General features: G+C 34.8%; 1 protein-coding gene across 1 annotated transcript in view; it reads left to right on the top strand.

Annotated features, from left to right (window-relative positions):
• RSRC1 (arginine and serine rich coiled-coil 1) overlaps window positions 1-24445 on the top strand; it is a 350213-nt gene that overhangs the window by 99655 nt on the left and 226113 nt on the right. The window contains exon 4 of the mRNA XM_006079554.4: window positions 8423-8596. Within this exon, the coding sequence (XP_006079616.2) occupies window positions 8423-8596 (174 nt within the window). The remainder of the gene's footprint in view (window positions 1-8422; window positions 8597-24445) is intronic.

Below are 24445 nucleotides of genomic sequence, written 5' to 3'. Positions count from 1 at the left end.
GGTTGTTTTGGAGATGAAAGTAGATATCTGAGTTCAAAATGTCATCTTGACATGGAATCCATGTTAGTTTAATCAATATAAAATTATAAATATAATTTTAATTATAGTTGTTTTATTTTATGGTAAATATAGTCTATTTTATAGTATTCTACTTGAGACTATTTGAAGTATTGTCGTTATTTTTTTGAAAGATAAAATATTAGGATATTTATTTTGATTACATGTGTTTAGAATTTATTAGCCAATTAAGAAACTTGACAAATTGGTTTTTGAGGGCAGTAATTCATTTTATGTAGGGATGTTATGGTGATTCTTCCTATTGTGTAGATATTGAAAGCATTTATCTGGTATAATAGACATCTTACTGTCCATTTATTACTTATATATTGTGTGTTCTAGAGTGCCACATTTTTTATCAAATGTTTCTTTGGTTATAATATATCTCCATATTGGCTTTGGTACTCTAGAGACTTCTAGAGTGATTTATCAGAAAGGTATTTATTTAAGGAATGAGGGGAAAATAACATTGGAAATTGTAGTATAGTTTCTTTGACTTTTTGTTTCTGTGGTCAAGTAGGAAAACTCTTTAGTTTTTATTCTTGATGGAGATCCTTCAAATATGTAATTAAATTTACTTAATAAAGTAAACAGGGTTGTTAATAGTCTAGGATGTGTATTTTACTCAAAATTGTGTAATTCTTATGACTGCAAAGAAGTCAGCAGCTTAATTCATTTAAAATATATATTTGATTTTGTGGTCCTTTTTTAACAGCCTTTAATAATATTGTTGTAAAAACTGTGTTTTGGATTTGCTATCTTTTTTCTGTTTATTCTCTCCAGAGTTATGTTTTGCTTCTTGCAGTCTATAAGCAAAGTTAAGAGGCCTACAATATGATAATTAAAATAATGAATATTAAAACATTGGAGGGGGGGAAGCTAGTAGCTTATATTGTATACTATGGTGTTTTAAAACTTACTGTTTTCTTTTAATTTGACCTTATGAGTGACTTAAACTATGCATGTGCTATTGCTATCATAGGTCATTGAGCCATATCAGCAATATTCATAAAAAAAATATTTCAGAATGGCATATGTTGCTTGTATGAAGACATAACGGACAAAATATTTTTGTAAAATGGTAGGCATGTGTTTTCTACAGTCGAGTCTTTGTGTTAGGGAAAATTATAAGATGAATTTGGAGATAATTGAGTTTATTTCAGCTATTGGGTAGGTTGGAAGGAGTAGAGATTAGGAAAATAGTTGCAGTGGGAAGAGTGAGGCAGATAGTAATTGATAGAAGGTTTCTAGTTGTGGTGTTTATTTTTGCTGTGATGGTGATTGAATTATCCTACTTTCTGGTTTCTCTGGGAAAGGGCTAGTTTAGGTCTTTTGTCCTTATGTTATAATGCCTTCCTGGACTCTAAAAAGTATCTCTCTTTATTTTCCAAAGGCTTGAATGATGAGTGATACTATTTTCCTGTTATAGAAAACTGGCGAATATCATGTATTTGGTTGCTAAGGTTTCCTGTAGAGAAGACAATAATCTTTAATCAAGATTATTATTATATACCTTCCTATATAAAAGAAATATATTGAAACTGTAATCCTTAGTCAGACTTAACATTTTAAAAGTCTGTCAGAAGCTTAATACTTCTCTGTACTGGATTAGCTGTGGTTTGAGGGAAACAGTTCATATGTTCTGACTCAGGTTTTACTCATTCATTTGGATTAGCACATCCCACAGTTACTTTTTTCTCAGTGCCTGGCTACTCCCAAATCACCTGTCTGCTATCTCATGATTCAGCAGGTACTACTATTTAATCCTTATAATAATCCTGAATGGTAGATATTATCAACATTTTATAGGTGAGGAAACAGATGTCCAGAAAGAAAGTAACTTGTTTGACGACAGCGTTATATGAGAATTTATTTTGTTTAGATTTAATACTTCTTTGGCTTTGGATATATTAAGAGCATATGCATTTAGTTTTTAAGATACCATAAATACATGATTTTGCCACTATCTGCCTTATCTATGGTCCACAAATGAGTCTACATTTTGTCCAATAGTGTATTTTTCTTAGTTGTTCTTGTTGTTTAGTTGCTCAGTCATGTCCGACTCGTTGCGACGCCATCGACTGCAGCATGCCAGACTTCCCTGTCCTTCGCCATCTCCGGGACCTTGCTCATGTCCATTGAGTTGGTGATGCCAACCAACCATCTCATCCTCTGTCATCCCCTTCTCCACCTGCCTTTTATCTTTCCTAGCATCAGGATCTTTCCAGTGAGTTGGCTCTTTGCATCAGGTGGCCAAAGAATTGGAGCTTCAGCTTCAGCATCAGTCCTTCCAATGAATACTCAGGGTTGATTTCCTTTAGGACTGGCTGTTTGATCTCTTCACAGTCCAAGGGGATTGGACTTTCCTTGCAGTCCAAGGGGACTCTCATTTAGAAATGAACTTAAAAGTTTTATTTAAAAAAAAGAAAAGCTCTTAGGGATTTGTTGTTAAGAGTTTAAGCTAATGTTTGACTCATTTCTCTTTTGCTATTCTATATTTTCACTAGTTCAGTGAAAACTAATTGCCAGAATTATAATGTAAAACCAAATTAAGATAATATACTCTGTGTGTGTGTGTGTGCACGTGTATACTGTATATGTAATGGCCATGGTTATCACAAAAAAGGTCTCCCCCTTTTTTATTATTATTGCTTTCTTTTCATCTAAAAACTTTAAAGTCTGACTGAATATTATTCAAAGATTTTAGAATTATCTTAAAATTTTTATATATCCACATATAATAAAATATTTAACTAGAAATGAATATATAAGTGTCTGTAGGGCAGTTCAGTTCAGTTCAGTCGCTCAGTCGTGCCTGACTCTTTGCAACCCCATGAACTGCAGCACACCAGGCCTCCCCGTCCATCACCAACTCCCGGAGTTTACAATGGACTCATGTCCATTGGGTCGGTGATGCCATCCAACCATCTCATCCTCTGTCGACCTCTTCTCCTCCTGGCTTCAATCTTTCCCAGCATCAGGGTCTTTTCAAATGAGTCAGTTCTTCACATCAGGTGGCCAAAGTATTAAATTGTTGCTAAATTAAAATTTTATGTGGAAGATGAGTGTGTCAGAATTAAGAGAGGAAGTAGTCAAAGAGAAAATCCTGCAAATTTACCTTTTGTAAATTAGGATAATAAACCCATATTGACATTCCTAGCAATAAATATTGTTTCGTTTTGTTGTTTGTTTAGTTGCTAAGTTGGGTCTGACTCTTTGTGACCCCCACAGACTGTAGCCCTCCAGGCTCCTCTGTGCGTGAGATTTCCCAGGCTGGAATACTGGAGAGCAGTGCCATTTCCTTCTTTAGAAGATCTTCCCAACCCAGGGATTGAACCTGCATCTCTTGCATTGACAGACGGATTCTTTATTGCTGGCAATAAATATTGTCGCTTCTCAAAATCACTTTTTAAAAAAAGTGTGTGATCTCATGATGCAGTATTGCTCTTTACTCACTGAATGAACCACTTAGGGATGAAAAAGAACAGAACTTACTACCAGTGAACCTCATATAGTTTTCTTCAAGCCCTATATATGTCCTGAGTACCCAAGACTAGTTCATGTGATCTCCTTATCAACAATCTTTTTTTTAAATCTCTTTGATGATTTGTGTTTTCTTGTTTCTTATTTGTTTGATTAGTGTAGCTAGGGATTTACCAAATCTGTTGATATTCTTGGGAAACCAGAGTTTGGCTTTGTTAATTTTCTTTATTGCTTTCTGTTCCATTGATTTTTGCTTTTTAATGTTTCCTTTTTCTACCTACTTTGAGTTTACTTTTCTCTTCTTAGTCTAGCTTCTTAAGATGGAACCTTAAGTAATTGATTTTAGACTTTTCTTCTTTTCTGATGTAAACATTTAAAGCTATAAATTTCCCTCTAAACTTTGCTTTAGTTTCATCACACAGATTCTAAAATGCTATATTTTTATTGTCTTTCAGTTCAAAATATTTTCTTTTTTTGTGTGTGATTTCTTACTTGATCCATGATTTATTTAGAAGTGTATTATTTCGTTTCTACACTTTTTATTTTTTCCCTAGACCTTGTTACTGAATTCTGACTTAATTCTGCTGTGGTCAGATAAACATATTTTGTATGATTTATACTTATGAATTGACCATTTGATCATCATGAAGTATCCATTTTTTAATTGGGGTGATATGTTAGTTTCTTAGTGTCTAGGGTGATAGTTTAGTTTATTTGATATTAGTGTATTCATTCCAGCTGTTCTGTGTTTACATGATTTATCTATATTTAGTGCATATCTTGATCATCAAGGACTTATTGTATAGCACAGGGAACTCTACACAATACTCTGTGATAACCTAAATGGGAAAAACATTTGAAAAAAAAAATACATGTATATGTATAACTGAATCACTTTGCTGTACACCTGAAACTAACACAACATTGTTAATTAACTATTCTCTAATGTGAGAGTTGGACTGTGAAGAAGGCTGAGCGCCGAAGAATTGATGCTTTTGAACTGTGGTGTTGGAGAAGACTCTTGAGAGTCCCTTGGACTGCAAGAGATCCAACCAGTCCATTCTGAAGGAGATCAGCCCTGGGATTTCTTTGGCAGGAATGATACTGAAGCTGAAACTCCAGTCCTTTGGCCACCTCATGTGAAGAGTTGACTCATTGGAAAAGACTCTGATGCTGGGAGGGATTGGGGGCAGGAGGAGAAGGGGACGACAGAGGATGAGATGGCTGGATGGCATCACTGACTCGATGGACGTGAGTCTGAGTGAACTCCGGGAGTTGGTGATGGACAGGGAGGCCTGGTGTGCTGCGATTCATGGGGTCGCAAAGAGTCGGACACGACTGAGCAACTGAACTGAACTGAATATAAAATAAAAAATTTTAGATGGAAAAAAGTACATTATCTTGTTGATAGTTTATAGTTTTGTGTTGCACTCTGGCTTTTTTTCCCCTCTCAAGCAAAAGGTATTTATTACCAAACCAACCTGCTACTGCAAAACTATAGAAACAAAGAGAAAAATCATTTTCCCAATAAGACTCATCTGACTGTCCAGATAGTAGTGACACTTTCAGAGTGATATGGTAGGATGTAAGCGACTTTGTGCCATCTCTTGTGTGATTTCATATAGACCCAGCTTGATTCTTCTTCTCCAGTGTCTCATCTTGGAGTTATACTTGATTTATTACTTGTTTTCATCCGAATCTATTGGAGAATGGAACAACTCTGCTATTGTTTTTTGGTCAGGAATTGCTTAATCTTGAAAGTCTTATGGAAAGACATGGGAGCCTTTTCAGCCTCCTTTTGGGTTAATGAATATTTTTAAAGAAATCTCTTTTGGTTCCTCATTTGGGTTTTTAGCTTTACTTCTTTGTGTTTTGTTCCTCTTCCTCCTTTTTTTTTCTCCTATAAATGGTCAATGTAAGGATTACATATATACCCTTACCATTTCAGTGTACTTAGAGTTAATATTTCACTGTTCATGTGAAATGTAAAAACTTTCTAACTCTATATGTTCATTTACCTGCCCCATTATTTATTCTTTAGAGATTACATACATTATATCTACTTTAATTATAAACCCTATAGTAAAACACTGTAATTTTTACTTTAAGTACATATGTATTTCAACTAAATTAAGAGAAGTATTTTTTTAATTTACCCTTAGATTTACCATTTCTAGTGGCCTTTATTTCTTTTCTAAAGGCCCAAGTTTCCACCATTTATCATTCTGTTTAGCCTGAAGAAATGTCTTGAATACAGACTGTAATTTACATCATTAACTGTTGATGATTATGATTTACTTTTCCTTTATCTCAAAAATGCCTTTGATTTACTTTTATTTTTTGAGGGATATTTTTGCTGGGTATAACATTACAGTTTGGTTTCCCCCGCCCCTTCACCACGTTAAGAATTTTGTTCCACGTCTTCTGATCTTAATTGTTTCTGTGAGAAGCCGGTGATAATTCATGTATTGTTCTCTTGTATGTAATGTGTCAATTTTTCTCTGACTATTTTCAAGATTTTGCTTTATCTTTGGTTTTTATGAGCTTTACTATGGTATTACTAGTCATGGTCTTCACATTTATTCTGGAGTTCATTAAACTTCTTGACTGTAAGTTAAAAAAATATTTATTTATTTGGCTGCATCTTAGTTGTGGCAGGCAGGATCTTCGTTGCATCACACAGAATCTTTCATTGTGGCACATGGGCTCTTTCTCCAAGGCATGTGGGATCTCAGTTCTCTAATCAGGGATTGAACCCACACCCTCTGCATTACAGGGGTGGATTCTCAACCACTGAACCACCAGGGAAGTCCCTGTAAATTTTTTATTCACTGAATCTGGGGAAATTTTAGCCACCACTTTAAAAAAACATTGATTTCTATCTCATTATTTTCTCTACTTCTCTACTTCTGAGTTTAAATAAACATGTTATACATTTGAATATTGTCACAGAGATTACAGAAGATCTGTTTTTCTTTTCATTTAACAACCTTTTCCTCTTAGTTCTTCAGATTGGATAATTTCAATTTATTTATTTTCAAGTACACAGAGCTTTTTCCCCCCTCTGTTGCTACCAATCTGCTTCTGGTCTCTTTTAGTATAATGTTAATTTCATATATTGTATTGTTTCAGTTACAGAATTTTTTTAGTTTCTTATTTTTCTTCTAAAATTTCTTAGCTTTATATTCAGGACAAACATAGTTATACCTACTACTTTAAAATCCTTGCCTGCTAATTCAATATCTGACTCATCTCATCTCATCTTTTGTTATATTTCTCATGTTCATTGTATATCTAGTAATTCTAAATTTTATCATGGACATGATGAATGTCATGTTTTGAATATTATGGACTCTATTATATTCCTCTGAAGAATATAACCTTTTTTGTTTACCTTTTTTTAAAGCAGAAAATTAAATGAATTTATTAATATGTATTAGATGATTTAGTCTCTCTAGGGGCAGTTAAAAATTTAGTTCAGTTCTTTCTTCCTTAGCTGTTCGCAGTCTGCCCCTCCTGCATGATCTAAGTTAAGGTTCAGCCAGAGGTCTGAATAGCATTTACAGCTACAATTTTTGGCTCTCCTGACTCTTTTTCCAAGATTCCCCTTTAATTTTCAATTGGTGATGATTTTCCTGGGTCTTTGTTCTAATTTTTTAGACCATAAATTTTAAAGTTCTCTGTTGGAGTTTTAGCTGTCCTGCATGGCACAGACTTAGGCTTGTCCTCAGAAAAGAAACTCATAAAATAACAATCTTTTTTATTGTTGTTTCTTTTTTCCAAGTGTTGTCATTGCTCATTATTTTTGGTCCATAACCTAATTGTTTGAAATATGTTAAATAAATCAGCAACATGTTTAAATAGTAAGATTTTTTTCCCCTTTTATAGGTCATTGCCTTCTTTCGGTCACTATTCAGTGACTTCAGACAGTTTTTTATAGTGTCTGTAGGATCATCAATCTGTTAGAGACTTTTTTGTCAGTACTATAGGGCAGATTTAAAAATATTTACTTTTTAAAGGCATATAATATATCCGACCTAATATTGTCCTCCATTTAATGCAAAGAAAAGCTGGATTATATAGAAGAATAGTTTTAGTGTAACTAATACAGGAAATTATGTTGAATCAATATATTAATAGAAGCAGAGTTTGTAGGGATGGGGAAGATCCTAATTCTTGGGGATTAGAATAGATCCATTTAGATTTGTTATTTTATGTTGAAGAGATTTCAGCATTGAAGACTTGATTTGAACTTTAAGACTTTTTTGACTAAACAAACACTTTTAAAAGCTGGTTGTAGTACTACAAGGCTGGCGCACTTTGGTTTTTTTCTATTTATTTATTTATTTACCGGCTGCACTGGGTGTTCGTTGTTGTGTGTGGGCTCTTCTTTGGTTGCAGAGAGCTGAGGTTGCTATCTAGTTGTGGTACACAGACTTCTCATTGCAGTGGCTTCTTTTGTTGCAGAGCATGGGCTTTAGGTGGGCAGGCTCAGTAGTTGCGGCTCATGGACTCTAAAGTGCGGGCTCAGTAGTTGTAGTGCACAGTCTTAGTTGTTCTAAGGCTTGTGGGGTCTTCCTGGACCAGGGGTCAAACACATACCCCTATGTTGGCAGGCAGATTTGTATCCGTTATGCCAACAGGGACCTGTGAACACCTGAACAAACACTCTTTGACTAAACCTTATATTTTTGTAAAGTTGGCACCCTATGTTTCCTTCACATATGCTTATTCATAAAGAATCATCTTTAGATGCTCACTTCACACAGTTAACTGAATCCTTAATTAAAACTAAATCCTTTTCTTTCAGACAGTTAAAAAAAATTTATTTCATAATACAAATTATATTCTCAATGTATTTAATGAAATCTACTTACCGTAGGTCCCGATCAAGACCTCGGCCACGTTCCCATAGTCGAAGCAGTGAAAGGTCAAGTCACAGAAGAACACGTAGTCGGTCTCGGGATAGAGAACGACGTAAAGGCAGAGATAAGGAGAAAAGAGAAAAGGAAAAGGATAAAGGCAAGGACAAGGAATTACACAACATCAAACGTGGGTAAGTTGAAGTGAATCTAAAGCAATGGTGACTCAGTGATTCCATAGCAGCAATCAAATGTATTTTCATCTTCTGATATCTTTCTTAGATGGAAAAAAGAGGAGAATATAATGGAAAAAGAAGAAAAGATAAGTTAAAATACTTATCTCAAATTTTTACTGTACTTCCTTTCTATTCCTGTTTTCATTTAATATTTATAAAATAAATCTTAGAAATAAATTGTGCTGTCAAAACTTATTATGTCAGTAAAGGAAAATTTACATAATTTGTTACTGAAGTTCCATTTCCCTCATCATTAATATGATACTTAAAATTTGAAGATTACTTACGATTGAAGATGTATATTAGCTTATTGTAAAACTCTTAGGGAAAAATAAAAATGATAAGGGAGGGAACTACATGATTTACTATTGGCTAAGACTTCTTTCAATGTAGAATGAGGACTTCATTAATATAAAGATGTATGTGTGTGTTAGGTGAGTGTATGTGCATATGAGACCCAGAGTTTATTTTTTCTGGAATTGTTTTCATTAAAACAGTTGTTCTAATTTTGTTTGGATGTTTGAATGTTTTGTTTGGATTTTTGGATTTTGAAGTTCACTCAAAACTGTTTGTTTAATTAGAAGATGTTAAAATGAAATGAAATCTTTATTAGCTTAAATTATAGCTTCTTATTTGTTTTTCCAAAATGACATTGGGGTCTTTTATTCTGTGAAGTAGAGCATCTTAGAATTTGTCCTCTTTTGTCATTCTTTCAACACCCTATATATGTTCATTTTAATACTTCAATACAAGTATTTGTCTTTTAGTGTGTCACTTTTCAGTGTTAAATTGAAGAGCTTACCAAGATCTTCAATATGATTCCTTGAGATCTTGATTCTGTAAAGAATTAAGTTTATTGAAGGATATGGAACTCTTCCCATCCCTTTCTTTTTCACAGTTGTCTGTATGCTTATTTTTATCCAGATTTATAGTGATACTATATAAAACTGCCTGGATTACTGGCTTTTATGTATTCTTCGAAATGATCCATTTGTAGTGGATTTTGGGAACGTGTTACATTATTATGTGACTTTCTTTTCCCTGATCACCCTGTAGCCATTAATGCACATTGAGCAGTCACTGCCCTATAAAATCCTGAGTTCTGTCTTTTCTAGTTTTAAGGATTGTTGAATATTAGAGGAGATAGGGTTGGATATCTGGCTTTAAAGATAGGGAGGCTAACTTAGCCAGAGCTGGAAAGAAATAAGGATCAGAGAGGGTATGAGGGAAATATATTGATAAGGGGTAAAAGTCAGAAGAATGATTGATTAGAAGAGAGCGTGTAGAGTAAGTTTCTAAGACTGGAAATACGGACTAAGAGGACAAATAAATTATGTCAGTCAAGGAAATTCCTTGCCCCTTGTTCCTTTTTTCCCCTCCTCATTTTGGTTTATGCTTTAGATATTACGTGACTATGATTATGTGATGTGACTGTGATTTTTACTGGTCATTAAATCTTTGCTTTCTACCTCACCAAGTTTTACATTTTTAGAATAAAGTTGATATTACATAAAGTATTATATGGGGCATTTTAAAGGTAAGAGAAGCAAAGAGCATAAATAAATAAGGAGGTTGGGTAGTTTCAGGAAAGGGTCTCACATGGTGACAGTAATCTTGAAGGTCTGGGCCGGCTGTACAGGTTAGATTCTTTGATCACTCAGAGCTTGTTGTGTTCAAGGGACACATTCCTGGATGACAGGTTTATAAGATAATAATATCATATTTGTCATTATTTCTTTAATCTCAACAAAGGTAATGAACAGGGTCAAAACATGAGGTGTCAGTTGAAGGGCCCTGAGTACGGATGCCAGAAAGCAGTGAATAGCCTGATTCAGTCACCTTCATGGTTTTAGTGGCCCATAGGACAGGGTGGTATTATGTCAGTGTGCCCTTCCTTCCAGGTAGTGCTAAGTACACACAAATTCATACCCTTTGGTATGATCTAAAATCAGGATTTAGTGGGGCTATCATTGATATATACATTTAGTATGGTAGTACTTACATGTGACAATGCCCCCTGTTTTGCTTCAGAAATAACTTACATATTTGTTTTCTACAGCTTTCATGTTTATTTCCTAAACCTGATTTTTCTTTCTATTTTAAAGAGACAATTTTATTTTATTTTATTCGTGTTTTGGCTGCAGTGTGCTGTGTGTGGAATCTTAGTTCCCTGAGTAGGGATTGAATTCATGCCCCCTGCATTAGAAATGCAGAGTCTGAACTGCTGGACCACCAGGGAAGTCTGTAAACCTGATTTTTAAGCCATTGAGGGCAGAGCATGCTGTTGTATGGTCTCTTGTCTCACTCAGAATACCTAATGTACATAGTTGTTAATAAATATTTATTGGTTATTGATCAGATACACTCACTCATTCATTTGTTCACTTGTTCTATCAACAATATTTGAATGCCTTCTACTTGTTATGTGTATGTTAAGTAATCGGTACATAATGGCTGCCCAATCCTACTGAGAGATTTTATGCAGGTGGCAAAATAAGCATATATAGAAAGGAAGATATATAAATTTTTGCAGTGAAATCAGATGAATGTTTCAAAAGGAAACTAACTCGTGCGGGTTAGGATACTTCTGGCTATGAGTAACAAAACCTAACTAAATGTACTTTAAACCAAAGGCAGGAAGCTTTTTTGCAGAGCTAGATAGTAAATAACTTAGGCTTCCTGGGCCTTATGTCTCTGTTGCAACTACTAAACCCTGCCCTTTTAGCATGAAAGCAGCCATAGATAATACTAAATGAATGGCATAGCTAAATTCCAACAAAACTTTATTTTTTAAAATGGGCAGCTGGCTAGATTTGCCCAAGGGCTGTAGTTTGTCAATCTCTGGCTTAAACCATAAGTATATTTATTGCTAATATAACCAACAGTTTGGAGGTAAGCAGACCTAGACCCTTTTTATTTTTCCAACAGGCCAGTCTCAGCACATTGGGTTTCATCTTCAGTCTTGACATATTCTAGTTGCAAGGTATTTTCATGAACATTAAACTAGTCAACCTAGATTAGTCAGCATGTTAGGATGGGCTCTTGAAGATGTGATTTTTATAATTTGAAGGAAGGAGAAAATGGCATAGAATGTTGTATGCAAAATGAACTTCATGTGGAAATATTGATACTTGGAGGAAGGCAAAGTGGGTATGGCATACTTGGAGAACTGAAGTCTAATGGGGTTGGTTTATAGAAGAGTAATAATGATGAGAGGTTATATGTTGTGGAGCTCCCCTGGTAGCTCAGCTGGTAAAGTATCCACCTGCAACACAGGAGACCCTGGTTTGATTCCTGGGCTGGGAACATCTGCTGGAGAAGGGATAGGCTACTGACTCCAATATTCTTGGGCTTCCCTGGTGGCTCAGATGATGAAGAATCCACCTGCAATGTGGGAGACCTGGGTTTGATCCCTGGGTTGGGAAGTTCCCCTGGAGAAGGGAACAGGCTACCCAATCCAGTATTCTTCCCTGGAGAATTCATGGACAGAGGAATCTGGTAGGCTACAGTCCATGGGGTCACAAAAAGTCCACAACTGTGCAGCTTTCACTTTCATTTTATATGTTATATTAAGGATATTAGAGTTATTTCTACAGGCAGTGAGAAGCCAGTGAAATTCAAGTAATTTTATGATGAGGTCTACATGAACAAAATGCTTTACTTACTGTGGATATTATAATAAGCATCTAACATTTTAAATATATTTTCTAAGTGTCAGAAGTTTTGCTAGACATATAGTATCTCATTTAATTTTCATAATAACCTAATGAAATATGTGCTTTTATTATCCCATTTATACAGATGAAGACTTGTGATCATAGGACTTGTAAATAAATGGCAGAGCTAGGCTTCTAATTCACTTTCACTGACAATAGTATCCTAACTCTTACTAGCACACAACCCATAGTTATTGATGATGATCTGTAGTGTTTGAGTTCAAATGATATGCTGTTGCTTAAACTTTCGTAGGAAGTAGCTAAAGAAAACTGAAAGAATCTTCTGTGCCTTATTTTTCTCTGATTGGGTTGGATATCTGCTATTAGTAAAAGATTAATTCCTTTTCTGCCTTTCTTCTGTACTTTCCCACATTAGCATTTCATCTGTTTATTTGAAGTTATTTTTCATTATTATTAATAAAACCACAAAAATTTTTAGGCCTTAATTAAATTTATTTTTGTGATGGTTTCATTGGATCTTTGAAATTTGATTTAAGGAACACGTGTAGGTGGAGAGAAAGGAAAAAAGATTCACAAATGATTGAATTAGGACTTATGTATCAGCTCACTGTGATTGTATAACTCAGCAACAAGGATTTTAGCTTGTACTAAATAACCCTACATGCTTCCTCATATATGAGAAAATAACAGCTCATGTGATTCTGCTTCTTTATGCGTAACAATCTTTGTTTTCATCAAACCATTTTGAGAATACAAATATTTACAAATATTGATAGGACATAAAGTGGACATTTATGAAGTAGAAAGCAAAGGAGAGTAAGTACAATAATGGGTAAAGGAGTATTTTATAAATTGGAAAAAATAATAGGAAAATTCTGAAAAACCTTTTAAAAATAGCAGCTAGTTGAGTACAAGTTCTGGAAATTTCTGGGGAATTTTAATGGTTTTTATTAGGATTTATCTTATAATATCATAAATTGATCTATTCGTTTTATTAATTTGCTGAAGAACGGAGACCTAATATAAACTAGGAGGATATCAGGTGTTTGTAGGGCTTAAAAGGTGCCTTTCTTTACAACAGTGAGTGAAAAATTAATACAGGAAAGACCATAACCAAGCCTTGTTTTAGATTTTATCAAGAAAGTTTCATGACTTTAATTTTTAATGTTTTATATTTTTAAAACTTGGTTTCTAGGAATATTTAATTTTTAAAATATTGATGCAGATTTTATTTGTTTATATAAGTTCCCCCCCCAAAAAAGTTTTTAGAACAAATATTTATTGTATCATTAGATGATTATATTTCTTTTATGAGGACATGTCTTTGCAACATGAAAACAAATTTTAGTAATAATAGAGTTATTAAATTGAAATTGAACACCTAACAATACCATTTTGTTAAGCAAACTTTTATTGAGAGTCAAAAATTAGAAATATGAAACTTTCCATGGCATATTATAGTTATAACTTGGTTTGATGATGTTTGTTGTATATCCCATTTAAGTCTTCTGACTTAAATTGTATATCCCATTTGAGCCTTTTCTAGAAACACTTTATTCAACCTCCAAAAAGTATGTGCTTAGTTGTACAGTCGTGTTTGACTCTTTGCAACCCCATGGACTGCAGCCCGCTGGGCTCCTCTGTCAATGGGGATTCTCCAGGCAAGAATACTGGAGTGGGTTGCTATGCCTTCCTCCAGGGGATCTTCCCATCCCAGGGGTTGAACCCAGGTCTCATGCATTGCAGGTGGATTCTTTACTGTCTGAGCCACCAGGGAAAAGTATGCTGCTGCTAAGTCACTTCAGTCGTGTCCGACTCTGTGCGACCCCAGAGACAGCAGCCCACCAGGCTCCCCCGTCCCTGGGATTCTCCAGGCAAGAACACTGGAGTGGGTTGCCATTTCCTTCTCCAGTGCATGAAAGTGAAAAGTGAAGTCACTCAGTCGTGTCTGACTCTTAGCGACCCCATGGACTGCAGCCTACCAGGCTCCTCCATCCATGGGATTTTCCAGGCAAGAGTACTGGAGTGGGTTGCCATTGCCTTCTCCTAGGGAAAAGTATAGTCAACCACTATAAAACATCTTTATAGACTTCTTTGAAAATTAGTTGTTAGTAAATGTCAATAGTTCCAGTGACATACCACTATTGATTTTATATCATACTGCCATCCTTAAGAGTAGATTTTGAATGCTGCTACTGCTGCTGCTAAATCACTTCAGTCGTGTCCGACTCTGTGTGACCCCATAGTTTTATTTTTGAAAATCGTTGTTAGTAAATGTCAATAGTTCCAGTGACATACCACTGTTGATTTTATATCATACTGCCATCCTTAAGAGTAGATTTTGAATGCTGCTACTGCTGCTGCTAAATCACTTCAGTCGTGTCCGACTCTGTGCGACCCCTAGACGGTAGCCCACCAGGCTCCCCTGTCCCAGGAATTCTCCAGGCAAGAACACTGAAGTGGGTTGCCATTTCCTTCTCCAGTGTATGAAAGTGAAAAGTGAAAGTGAAGTCACTCAGTTGTGTCCGACTCTTTGCGATCCCATGGACTGCAGCCTACCAGGCTCCTTCATCCATGGGATTTTCCAGGCAAGGGTACTGGAGTGGGGTGCCATCGCCATTGATTTTAATTTATTTTCAATCATGATTTTAAATCACTAGCTGAGAAAATTTGGTTTAAACCATTTATTGCCTAGTACAATGCTTTCTTAATTTGAATAACTTTAGGATTCATCAGGAACCTAATGTATTTTCCTTTATGAGACACTACTGTGAAAGCTTTTCACTTTTACTATTCCCTCATTAGCTTTTCAGTAGATAAATGCTCTTCTCAGAAATGTACCCATCAAGAACTTCTGGAATAGTTTTCCCAAACACTTGAGTTGATAACTTTTTCCTTTGTATAACTTTCTGAAGCTTTCTACTTTTAAGAGAGGTAAGACTTTCCCTCTGGATATACAGAATGCACTGCAGCAGTGCTTTTTGGTGGGTAATGTGAGATGGATGTATTTAAATATAATTTCTTAAATGTGACTCCCACTAAATCAGTTGTGTTCTTTAAGTCTCTTTGAAAATATATCTAGAAGTCACAGGGGTAGCAGTGAAATTAGTCTTTGGTTATAGCCCATGGCCTATATGTAAAATCTTCCACTGAAGAGTTGACTGTGCAATGTAATTAGAAGTTATATTGCTTGTATTAAAATTATTTTAGGTATATTTTTATAAACTAAAAACACAGAAAGTATATCATCAGAGGCAACATATACTTTTTGTTCATGGGAATTGCTGCTTTTGAACATGTAGCCATTATGAATGAAAGTGAAAGTCACTCAGTGACATCAACTCTTTGTGACCCCATGGACTATACAGTCCATGGAATTCTCCAGGCCAGAATACTGGATTGGGTACCCTTTCCCTTCTCCAGGAGATCTTCCCAACCCAGGGATTGAACCCAGGTCTCCTGCACTGGAGGTGGATTCTTTACCAGCTGAGCCATAAGGGAAGCCCAGCCTTTATGAATAGTACATCTTAAAAAAAAGTATGCTTAAAAAAAAAAAAGTATGCTAAAGGGTTTAGATTCTGGGAAAGTTAAATTGCAGAAATTAGAATTAATGCTCGTTTTAAATCTTCCACAGTTTTTTCCCCTACAAGACAATTTATTTTCTGTGAACTTTAATTTATTCTTCTATAAAATGTGGGTATTGATAATTAAAAAGTGTTAGAATTAGTTTTAGAAGTTTAGTATCATGTAGTAGTCATACTCTGTGTTAAAGATATGGCTTTGAACTTAGCAATGTTCCTATCTTCAGTTGTAGAATTTCATGTGTTAAATTCCTGTTGATGAGGTTTTTCCTACCTAGTGTTTGGCAGAAGATGTTGGAAGTGGTTTGGGAATGCTGGACTTGAGTTTGACAGCAGTTACATACTCTTAGAGGCTGTCATATTTTTCTTTACCTCTTATTTCTTTATGCAGCAGGAAGTCATTTATGCTAATTTACCCCTATTTGCATATAGGTTATAGAGTTCTGTGGTGCAGAGTGTGCTTAGAACTCCTTTTAAGTGTCTGTTTGGATCAAAGGAGGGCTGTGTGATAGCTGTTGTCTGACACCAAGCTGTGTGGTGTTGTTTTCATTAAACATTTATCACACTTCGGATGTGACAGCAGGCAACTTTGTGCCAGGATAACATGTTTTCATGCAAAATTTATTGAAAAAGACGAGACTTTGTAAAGAAATCTTGTTGCCTTTCACCAGTGGCGAAGGGTAAATGGTTAGAAGGAAATATACCTTTAACACATGTCATTGTAACATGCAAAAGAAGCTTCGTACTGTCAGTTTTGTTAAACAGATAAACAAATACATCTTTAAAGTGTGTGGCTGGATTTTTCTTCCTTTTTAAAGCTTTTACAATTTACTTATGAACTGAATGAATGCCATAACAGTGGCTCATTATGTTTTTAGGAGTATTTTATATGACAGTGACATTTACCACCTAACTTCTGTTACGTGGATTTGAATATTTGTCACCAGGTATTATTGAATAGTTTTGTTCTACAGGAACAGTCTAATTTTTCAAAAAGGTGAGATCAAGAAAGGAAATCCATCATAACAAAAAGAATAATCAACAAGAGCAGGAGACATTGGTTTCTTAAGTTCTCCCCCAGGTCACCACCTTTCTCTTATTCATCATATTAGTACACTTTAATTATCTCGGAGTTTGTCCAGTGGAATTTGACATGAATTATGCCTGATAGAGCATTAAATGCCATGAATTGTAAGCTCAGTCTTTGTTTTTTGTGGTGGTTTGGCTGTGAAAAGCCTTGGAATGAGAGGAGATACATATTTTCCTTTTTCATTCCATTAGAAGCTGAGGAATTATAATTATGTGAAGAATTGGTAAGAGTGAAAGTAGCCTCAAGCTGTACTTTTTAATATGTTTTATCACATGGAGTATAAAAATTTGGTGAGACCCTTTACAAGAGGTATTACAAAAATCTTTAACATTCAAGATTAAAAGGAGAGAAGTAGTGAGTTGTGTGTGATGGAAGGAACTTTGTCTTTGCAACTATGTAGAATCCACACAAACCTTCAAATTCTGACTTATTTTTCTTTGGATCTATTAAAGGATTTTTTTTTTAAGTTTATATCATGATTCATAAACATATACATAAACCCATGCCAAAGCTGTTGTTTGACTCATTAGCTAATAAGGGAACCCCAAAAGTTGTTACAAAGAACTCAAAGGAAAATCCAGAGAACAAGCTTGCCTGACATGACCTTGCTTGATTGATTCTAAACTGCCTTTTTCCACATGAGGAGGGAAACCAGTTTTAACTCCACTGGACAAATCATTTGAGTATCTATGGAAGATAGTAATTTGCAGTGTTATCAACTATCTATAATTTGTGGAATTTAAAAATACTTCAGATATGGGACACAGAAAGGCGGCGGTAACTTGAAAAGGCACCCTCGACAAAACACCCAGTCATCTTTTTTGGTCATCTCAAATCATTTAAAATTTTTTTCCTAACAAGACAAGTTATTCTCTTTAACTTTTAAATTTCTTCTGTAAAACGACTATGCTGTGCTGTGCTCAGTTATGTCTAACTTTCTGTGACCCCGTGGACTGTAGCCTGCCAGGTTCCTCTGTCCATGGGGTTTCTCAGGCAAGAATACTGGAATGGGTTGCCATTCCCTTCTCCAGGGGATTGTCCCAACCCAGGGATCGAACCTGCAACTCCCGCACTGGCAAGCAGATTCTTTACCATTGCACACGTGGGAAGCCCAAAATTGGGGTAACGATAGTTGAAAAGCTGTAAATATTAGAAGCATTGTGTGTAAGAGACTATCTATGTATTAAGGTTTTAATAAATTGTAGTTATTTTATTTTTTATTAATAATATAAATTTAACTATTGATACCTGTGATTACCAGTTTTTCAACTATCATTCTTTTTTCTTACCTTTGTGTCTTTTTAAAGAAATATTCCCTCAGCCTTAAAAACTCTTTCTTTAATGTCCATTCCAGTGATCTTTTTGTCTCATTTTAGGGATCACATCCTTTATAAAGTATTTCTTGCCTCTCATGAGGTGCTAAATAGATATGCAGTTAGCACCCACAGTATCTATACCTAATCTGAACAGAGACCTTTGTAACTATAAAATTTTGTAATTGCCAGATTATATATATCTTATTTATTGTATTTATATTTACTTGGATTATAACAAGTACTGAAATATTTGTAGAATGTATAAATAAATGGTTTTAGAAGTTGTTTCTGGGTTATAAAATCTAGCTTTTAAGTATCTAAAAATGATAAAATTGAATTTTTGTTATTAAGAAAATAACCAGCTTTTCCGCCTACCACTCCATGCCATACGTGACTTCCATCAAAGCCTCTCGACTACATTTTTAAAGAAGTCCACAGAACTTCCTCTATCCTTTTCTGTACTTTGTTATCAATCATGCTGCAATCAATATCATTTAGCATCAGTCATGTAAAAAACTGAATGTCACTTCTAGGATTTATATTTTAAATACTGATTAAAATTCCAGGCTTCATTGATGACTCTTCTTGCCTAGTCTAATTTATTTCAGGATCTTAATTGGTATCACCTACTCTGCTGATTTAGTACATTAACCATGTAAACTACTAGAGCAAACTACTAGAGTTAAATATACCATTCCATAAGGAACATTTACTGAAGGCCTTGGTGTTTGCCTTTAGTTAGTTATGTATGGCTTTGTAAACTAAATATTCTACACTATTGTTAGAGGGATGTAGAGGGAATAAACTTGGACTGCCAGCCAAGTCTTTTCTTTCTAAGTAAACAGGCAGTTCCCCTAAAAGCTAAGCTGTTGCTTATAATTACTCATTATAGTTCTAATTTATACCTCATTGTAAAGCACCTTGGGTGTCTCAGATTTGAATGATCCTAATCTGAATAGAAGCAATCTGTTCAATATTTTTTTTTTTTTAAAAGGATCTAGTTTATCCATTTCTCATAGACTTTCTTCCCAGTCTAGTGATCATTGGAATGGAATCTTCAAAATAGAATAGGTTGGAATACACCATAATACTATGTGGCTGTCATATCATTAAATCTCGGTCAGCACGAGCAGAGAAGCAGAAGTTTAACTTCCTTTGATTAAACAGCAAAGATTGGGAAATAGATTTCTACATGAAGATTTTTTTTATATTTTAATGTGGATATCTAGGTCAGTTTTAAGATGGTTGGTTTAAATATTTTTAATATCCTAGTAAATAGAATATGTGTAGACAGGTGATCGGAGAAGGCGGTGGCACCCCACTCCAGTACTCTTGCTTGGAAAATCCCATGGACGGAGGAGCCTGGTAGGCTGCAGTCCATGGGGTCACTAGGAGTCGGACACGACTGAGCGACTTCACTTTCACCTTTCACTTTCATGCATTGGAGAAGGAAATGGCAACCCACTCCAGTGTTCTTGCCTGGAGAATCCCAGGGACAGGGGAGCCTGGTGGGCTGCCGTCTCTGGGGTCGCACAGAGTCGGACACGACTGAAGCGACTTAGCAGCAGCAGCAGGCAGGTGATAGGAATAATCTCTTTGGATAGATGTAGTTATGGGGTACAATTTTCCACTGAAGCAGAGTAAGTTGTATGCATTCCATCCATGTTTAACCTATCTTAGATTTCAAGGCACTGGAAGTATATAATAAAAGAAAGACTGCAGATGGTGTTTGGGGTTAATACTTTTCATTTAGTGCTCAGGATTTGGTCCTTAGGTTCTGAGATAGTGTCTAACTATAGGAAGACTGGGATGAGCCTCAGAGGTTGGATCTTGTGGGTATAGACACTTTACAAAAACTAGTATGTATGTGATGATCACTAACACAGCAGGTGCAGTTAGGAAAATACAACAATGAGTGCTGCTGTTTTAATTCTTTCTGAACTCCAAGAGGAGGTTTTGAAACAGCAGCCTTTGGCCCCTGTGAATATGCCAGCCTGTGACAGGCCACCTGGAAGTAGACCATGAAAATCAATTTGGTTGTCATGTTGCCGTCTTAGCTGCTTTTTCTTGAGAAAGATAAGGGAGAGCATTCTACATTAGAAAAAGAAACTGGTAGGTGTCCGATTTTGAAAAGTGATAGATTTGGAATAAATGAGAGGTAAAACTTATATTGTGACTGTTGTTTGTTGTTTAGTCACTAAATTGTGTCTGACTCTTTGCCACCCCATGGACTGTATAGCATGCTAAGAATACTGGGGTGGGTTGGCCGCTTCCTTCTCCATTGTTGTGATTACTTGGAAATTAAATCCACCCAAAATCCACAAAAAAAGGTAAAAAATAAGAGAAGAAAAAATATGTTTTCATTGTTCAAAGCTGTCTAGACAAAAATAGTGCTTTTATATAAATACATATACAGTTGCTTGAACTGATAGGTAGCTATTAGATTATTTACTCTAATTGAAAATGTTTAGATTTTATCTATCAATCAGTAGTGTTAGGTCCAGTAAATTTGCTGCTGCAAAGTTAATTTGAAAAATTTTTATGGCTTAACTTAAGCTCAGAGGAGTTATATTGATATTTTATCACAGGATGTGTGCTTCTGAAACTATCAAAGCAATGTCTGCTTAAAATATTTACCATTGATACTGTTTCTGGAAATTTTCGTATACTTTTATTTCTATATCAGGTTTTTCTTTAAGTCATATATATTTACTGAGATATGATTTACATGCAGTAAGATATATAGTTTTATGAGCTTTGACAAATTATATAGTCCTGTAACTCTCATCATAATCAGAATATACAGTATCCATCACCTTAAAAAATTTCCTCATTCTCTGTGTGCAGTATCCTTACCCCACTTCTGCTAGTCCTTGTCAAACTGAAAAGTTTTACCTTTTTTCAGTATCACATAAGTGGAGTCGTACAGTATATAGCCTTTAAAAATTCTTTTAAATATTTACTTATTTAACTGTGCGAGATCTTACTAAGTAAGTATACAGTCTTTTGTATCTGGATTCTTTCACTTAGTATAATGCTTTTGAGATATATTTAGGCTGTTCATGTATTAGTTTGTTCCTTTATATTGCTGAGTAGTATTTTGTTTTATGGATGTACCACAAATTATTATCCACTTATCAGTTGAGTAGGAGAATATACTTTTTCTATATTGCAGAAAAGTTTAACGATTCACAAGTGAAGCCCCTTGACCTAAAAGATTATTTTGAAGATTTAATTTCTTTAATAGTTATAGGACTATTCAGATTTCTGTTTCTTTTTGTGTCAGTTTTGGTAAGTTAAAAAAAATATGTTTTTCTAGGAATTTGTTCATTCCCTCTAAGTCTTCAATATTTTTGACATAAAAATCTTTATAATCTCTGGAGGTTATCTGTATATATTATTAATTATGTAGTAATCCTTTTCCCATCCTGATATCAATTGTTTATATTTCCATTTTTTTCTTAATCTTGTGAATTTATTAGTTTTTACAACCAACCAGCCTTTGACTTTGTTGATTCTCTGTATTGTGTGTCTATTTGTTTTCATTAATTCTTTTAAAAATATTTTTAATTTGGAGGATAATTGCTTTACAATGTCATTAATTCTTTAAAAAAAAAACCCCTTTTTAAAAAATAATTTGTTTTTGGCTGTGCTGGATCTTCATTGGTGCATGGATTTTTCTGTAGTTCTAGCAAACAGGGACTATTCTCTAGTTGTGGTGCATGGGCCTATTTCATTGTTGTGGCTTCCTTGCTGTAGAGCATGGACTCTAGAGCATGTGGGCTTCAGTAGTTGCAATTGCTCCAAATCCTCAGTAGCACTTGACATTTTAACTCTTATTATTTATTTCAGCCATTCATACAGATGTGTAGTGGTATCTCATCATGGTTTTAATTTGAATTTCCCTAATGCTAATAACAATAAGTACCTTTTCATGTACTTATTTGCAATCCATATGTCTGTTCATCTCTTTCATGTATTTTAAAATTTGTTTGCTTTTTCTTATTGGTGAGTTTGAGAGGTCTTTATATAGTTTGCAAACAAATCCTTTGCAGACTCTGTGACTTGCAAATGTGATGTTGAGCATCTTTTGATGTGTGCACTGGTCATTTATATTTCTTTTGTGAGGTATTTCTGCAGATCATTTTCAAATTTTTATTCTTTATTATTATAAGGGGTTCTTATATATTTTGAATATAAGCCCTTTGTCTAGTATATGTGTGGTGAATTTTTCTTTTCCAGTCTATGACTCGCATTTTCATTTTCTTGATGATGTTTTTTGCATAGCAAAAAGTTTTCATTTTGATGAAGTCCAGTTTATGGGCTATATCTTTAATTTGCTGTGCTTTTGGTGGCATATCTAAGAATTCTTTGGTCAACCTTGGGCCATGAAGATTTTCCCCTACCCTTTTTTCAATAAGTTTTATAGTTTTACGTTTTACATTTAGGGCTATAATGTATTCTGAAGCTTTTTTTTTAAATGTGTTCTGTTTTTTGTATAAGTTGTGAGGCTTAAGTTGAGGTTTTTGTTTGTTGCATATGGATGTTTAAATATTCAGTTGTTCCAACATAATATATTTAAAAGACTGCAGTTTATGGAATTGTATTTGTACTTTTGTCAGAAATCAATTGGTCATATTTGTCTGGGTCTGTTTCTGTGTTCTCTGTTCTATTTCAGTCTTTTATTTATTCCTTTGCTAGTATCACACTGTCTTGTTTACTATAACTTTATAGTAAGTCATTAAAATCAATTGCTGTGGTTTCTCTAATTTTATTTTTTAAATTGTTTTTGTAGTTCCTTTGATTTTCCAAATGTTAGTGTAAGTTTGTCTATAAGTAAAAAAATAATTTTGACTGGATTTATGTTAAATTTGTAGGTCAGTCTGGAGAGAATTGATATGAACATGGTTTGATTTTTCTTATTAACCTGTTTAGTTTTTAACATATATATTCTGTACATGTTTTCTTAGGTTTATACCTAAGTATCTCACTTTGGGGTGATCTATTTTTTTTCAATTTATTTATTTAGTGATTTATTTATTTACTTTTGACTGTTCTGGATCTTCATTGCTGCATGGGCTTTTCTCTCTTTGCGGGTAGTTGCGGTGCATGGGCTTCTCATTGCCGTGGCTTCTCTTGCTGCGGAGCACAGACTCTAGGGCCTGCAGGCTTCAGTTGTTACAGAACGTGAGCACAGTAGTTGGAGCCCCTGGGCTCTAGAGCACAGGCTCATTAGTGGTGGCACATGGGCTTAGTTGCTTTGCAGAATGTGGGATCCTCGCCGAGCAGGAATTGAACCCGTGTCTCCTGCATTGGCAGTCAGATTCATTACCACTGAGCCACCAGGGAAGCCCTGGGGTGATCTATTTTAAATGATACTGGTTTTAAAATTTCATTTCTAATTGTTCGTTTCTAATATGTAGAAATATTATATATATATATAAAATTGATGTATAACGTGTGTGTACGTGTGTGTGTGCACATGTACACTGACTTTATAGTCTATAGAGTTTGGGTGAACTCCAGGAGTTGGAGATGGACAGGGAAGCCTGGCGTGCTGCAATTCACGGGGTCGCAAAGAGTTGGACATGACTGAGCAACTGAACTGAACTGAAGCATTGCTAAATGTATTTATTAGTTCTAATAAATGCATTTTTTTTAGAGTCCTTAGGGTACCTTATATACACAGTTGAGTGTCATAGGGACAGTTTTATTTCTTCCTTTCCAAGTTGTATACTCTTTATTTATTTTGCCTTATTGCACAAATTAAGACTTCTAGTACTATTTTCAATAAGAATGATAAGCAAGGACATTTAGGAGGAAACATTTAATTTTTCATCATGATGAAATGCTTTCACTACATTTTTGTTGATATCCTGTATCATGTTGAGGAGTTCTTACTTTGTTAGGGTTTTGTATTTCATAGTAGGTGCTGAATTTTGTCAAATACATTTCCAGCATCATTTGACACAATCATATGGGTTTTGTTCTTCTTTAGATTGTTAATAAGATAGATAACACTGATTTACTTTTGAATATTGAACCATCTTTGCATTCCTGAGACAAGCCTCATTTTGTTGTGGTGGACATCAGTTTGCTGCTATTCTGTAGAGGATTTTTGTGTCTGTATTCATAAGAGATGT

Source organism: Bubalus bubalis, chromosome 1 (assembly GCF_019923935.1).
Source record: "Bubalus bubalis isolate 160015118507 breed Murrah chromosome 1, NDDB_SH_1, whole genome shotgun sequence".
Lineage (NCBI taxonomy): Eukaryota > Metazoa > Chordata > Mammalia > Artiodactyla > Bovidae > Bubalus > Bubalus bubalis.
This window is presented reverse-complemented; position numbering and strand designations above follow the sequence as displayed.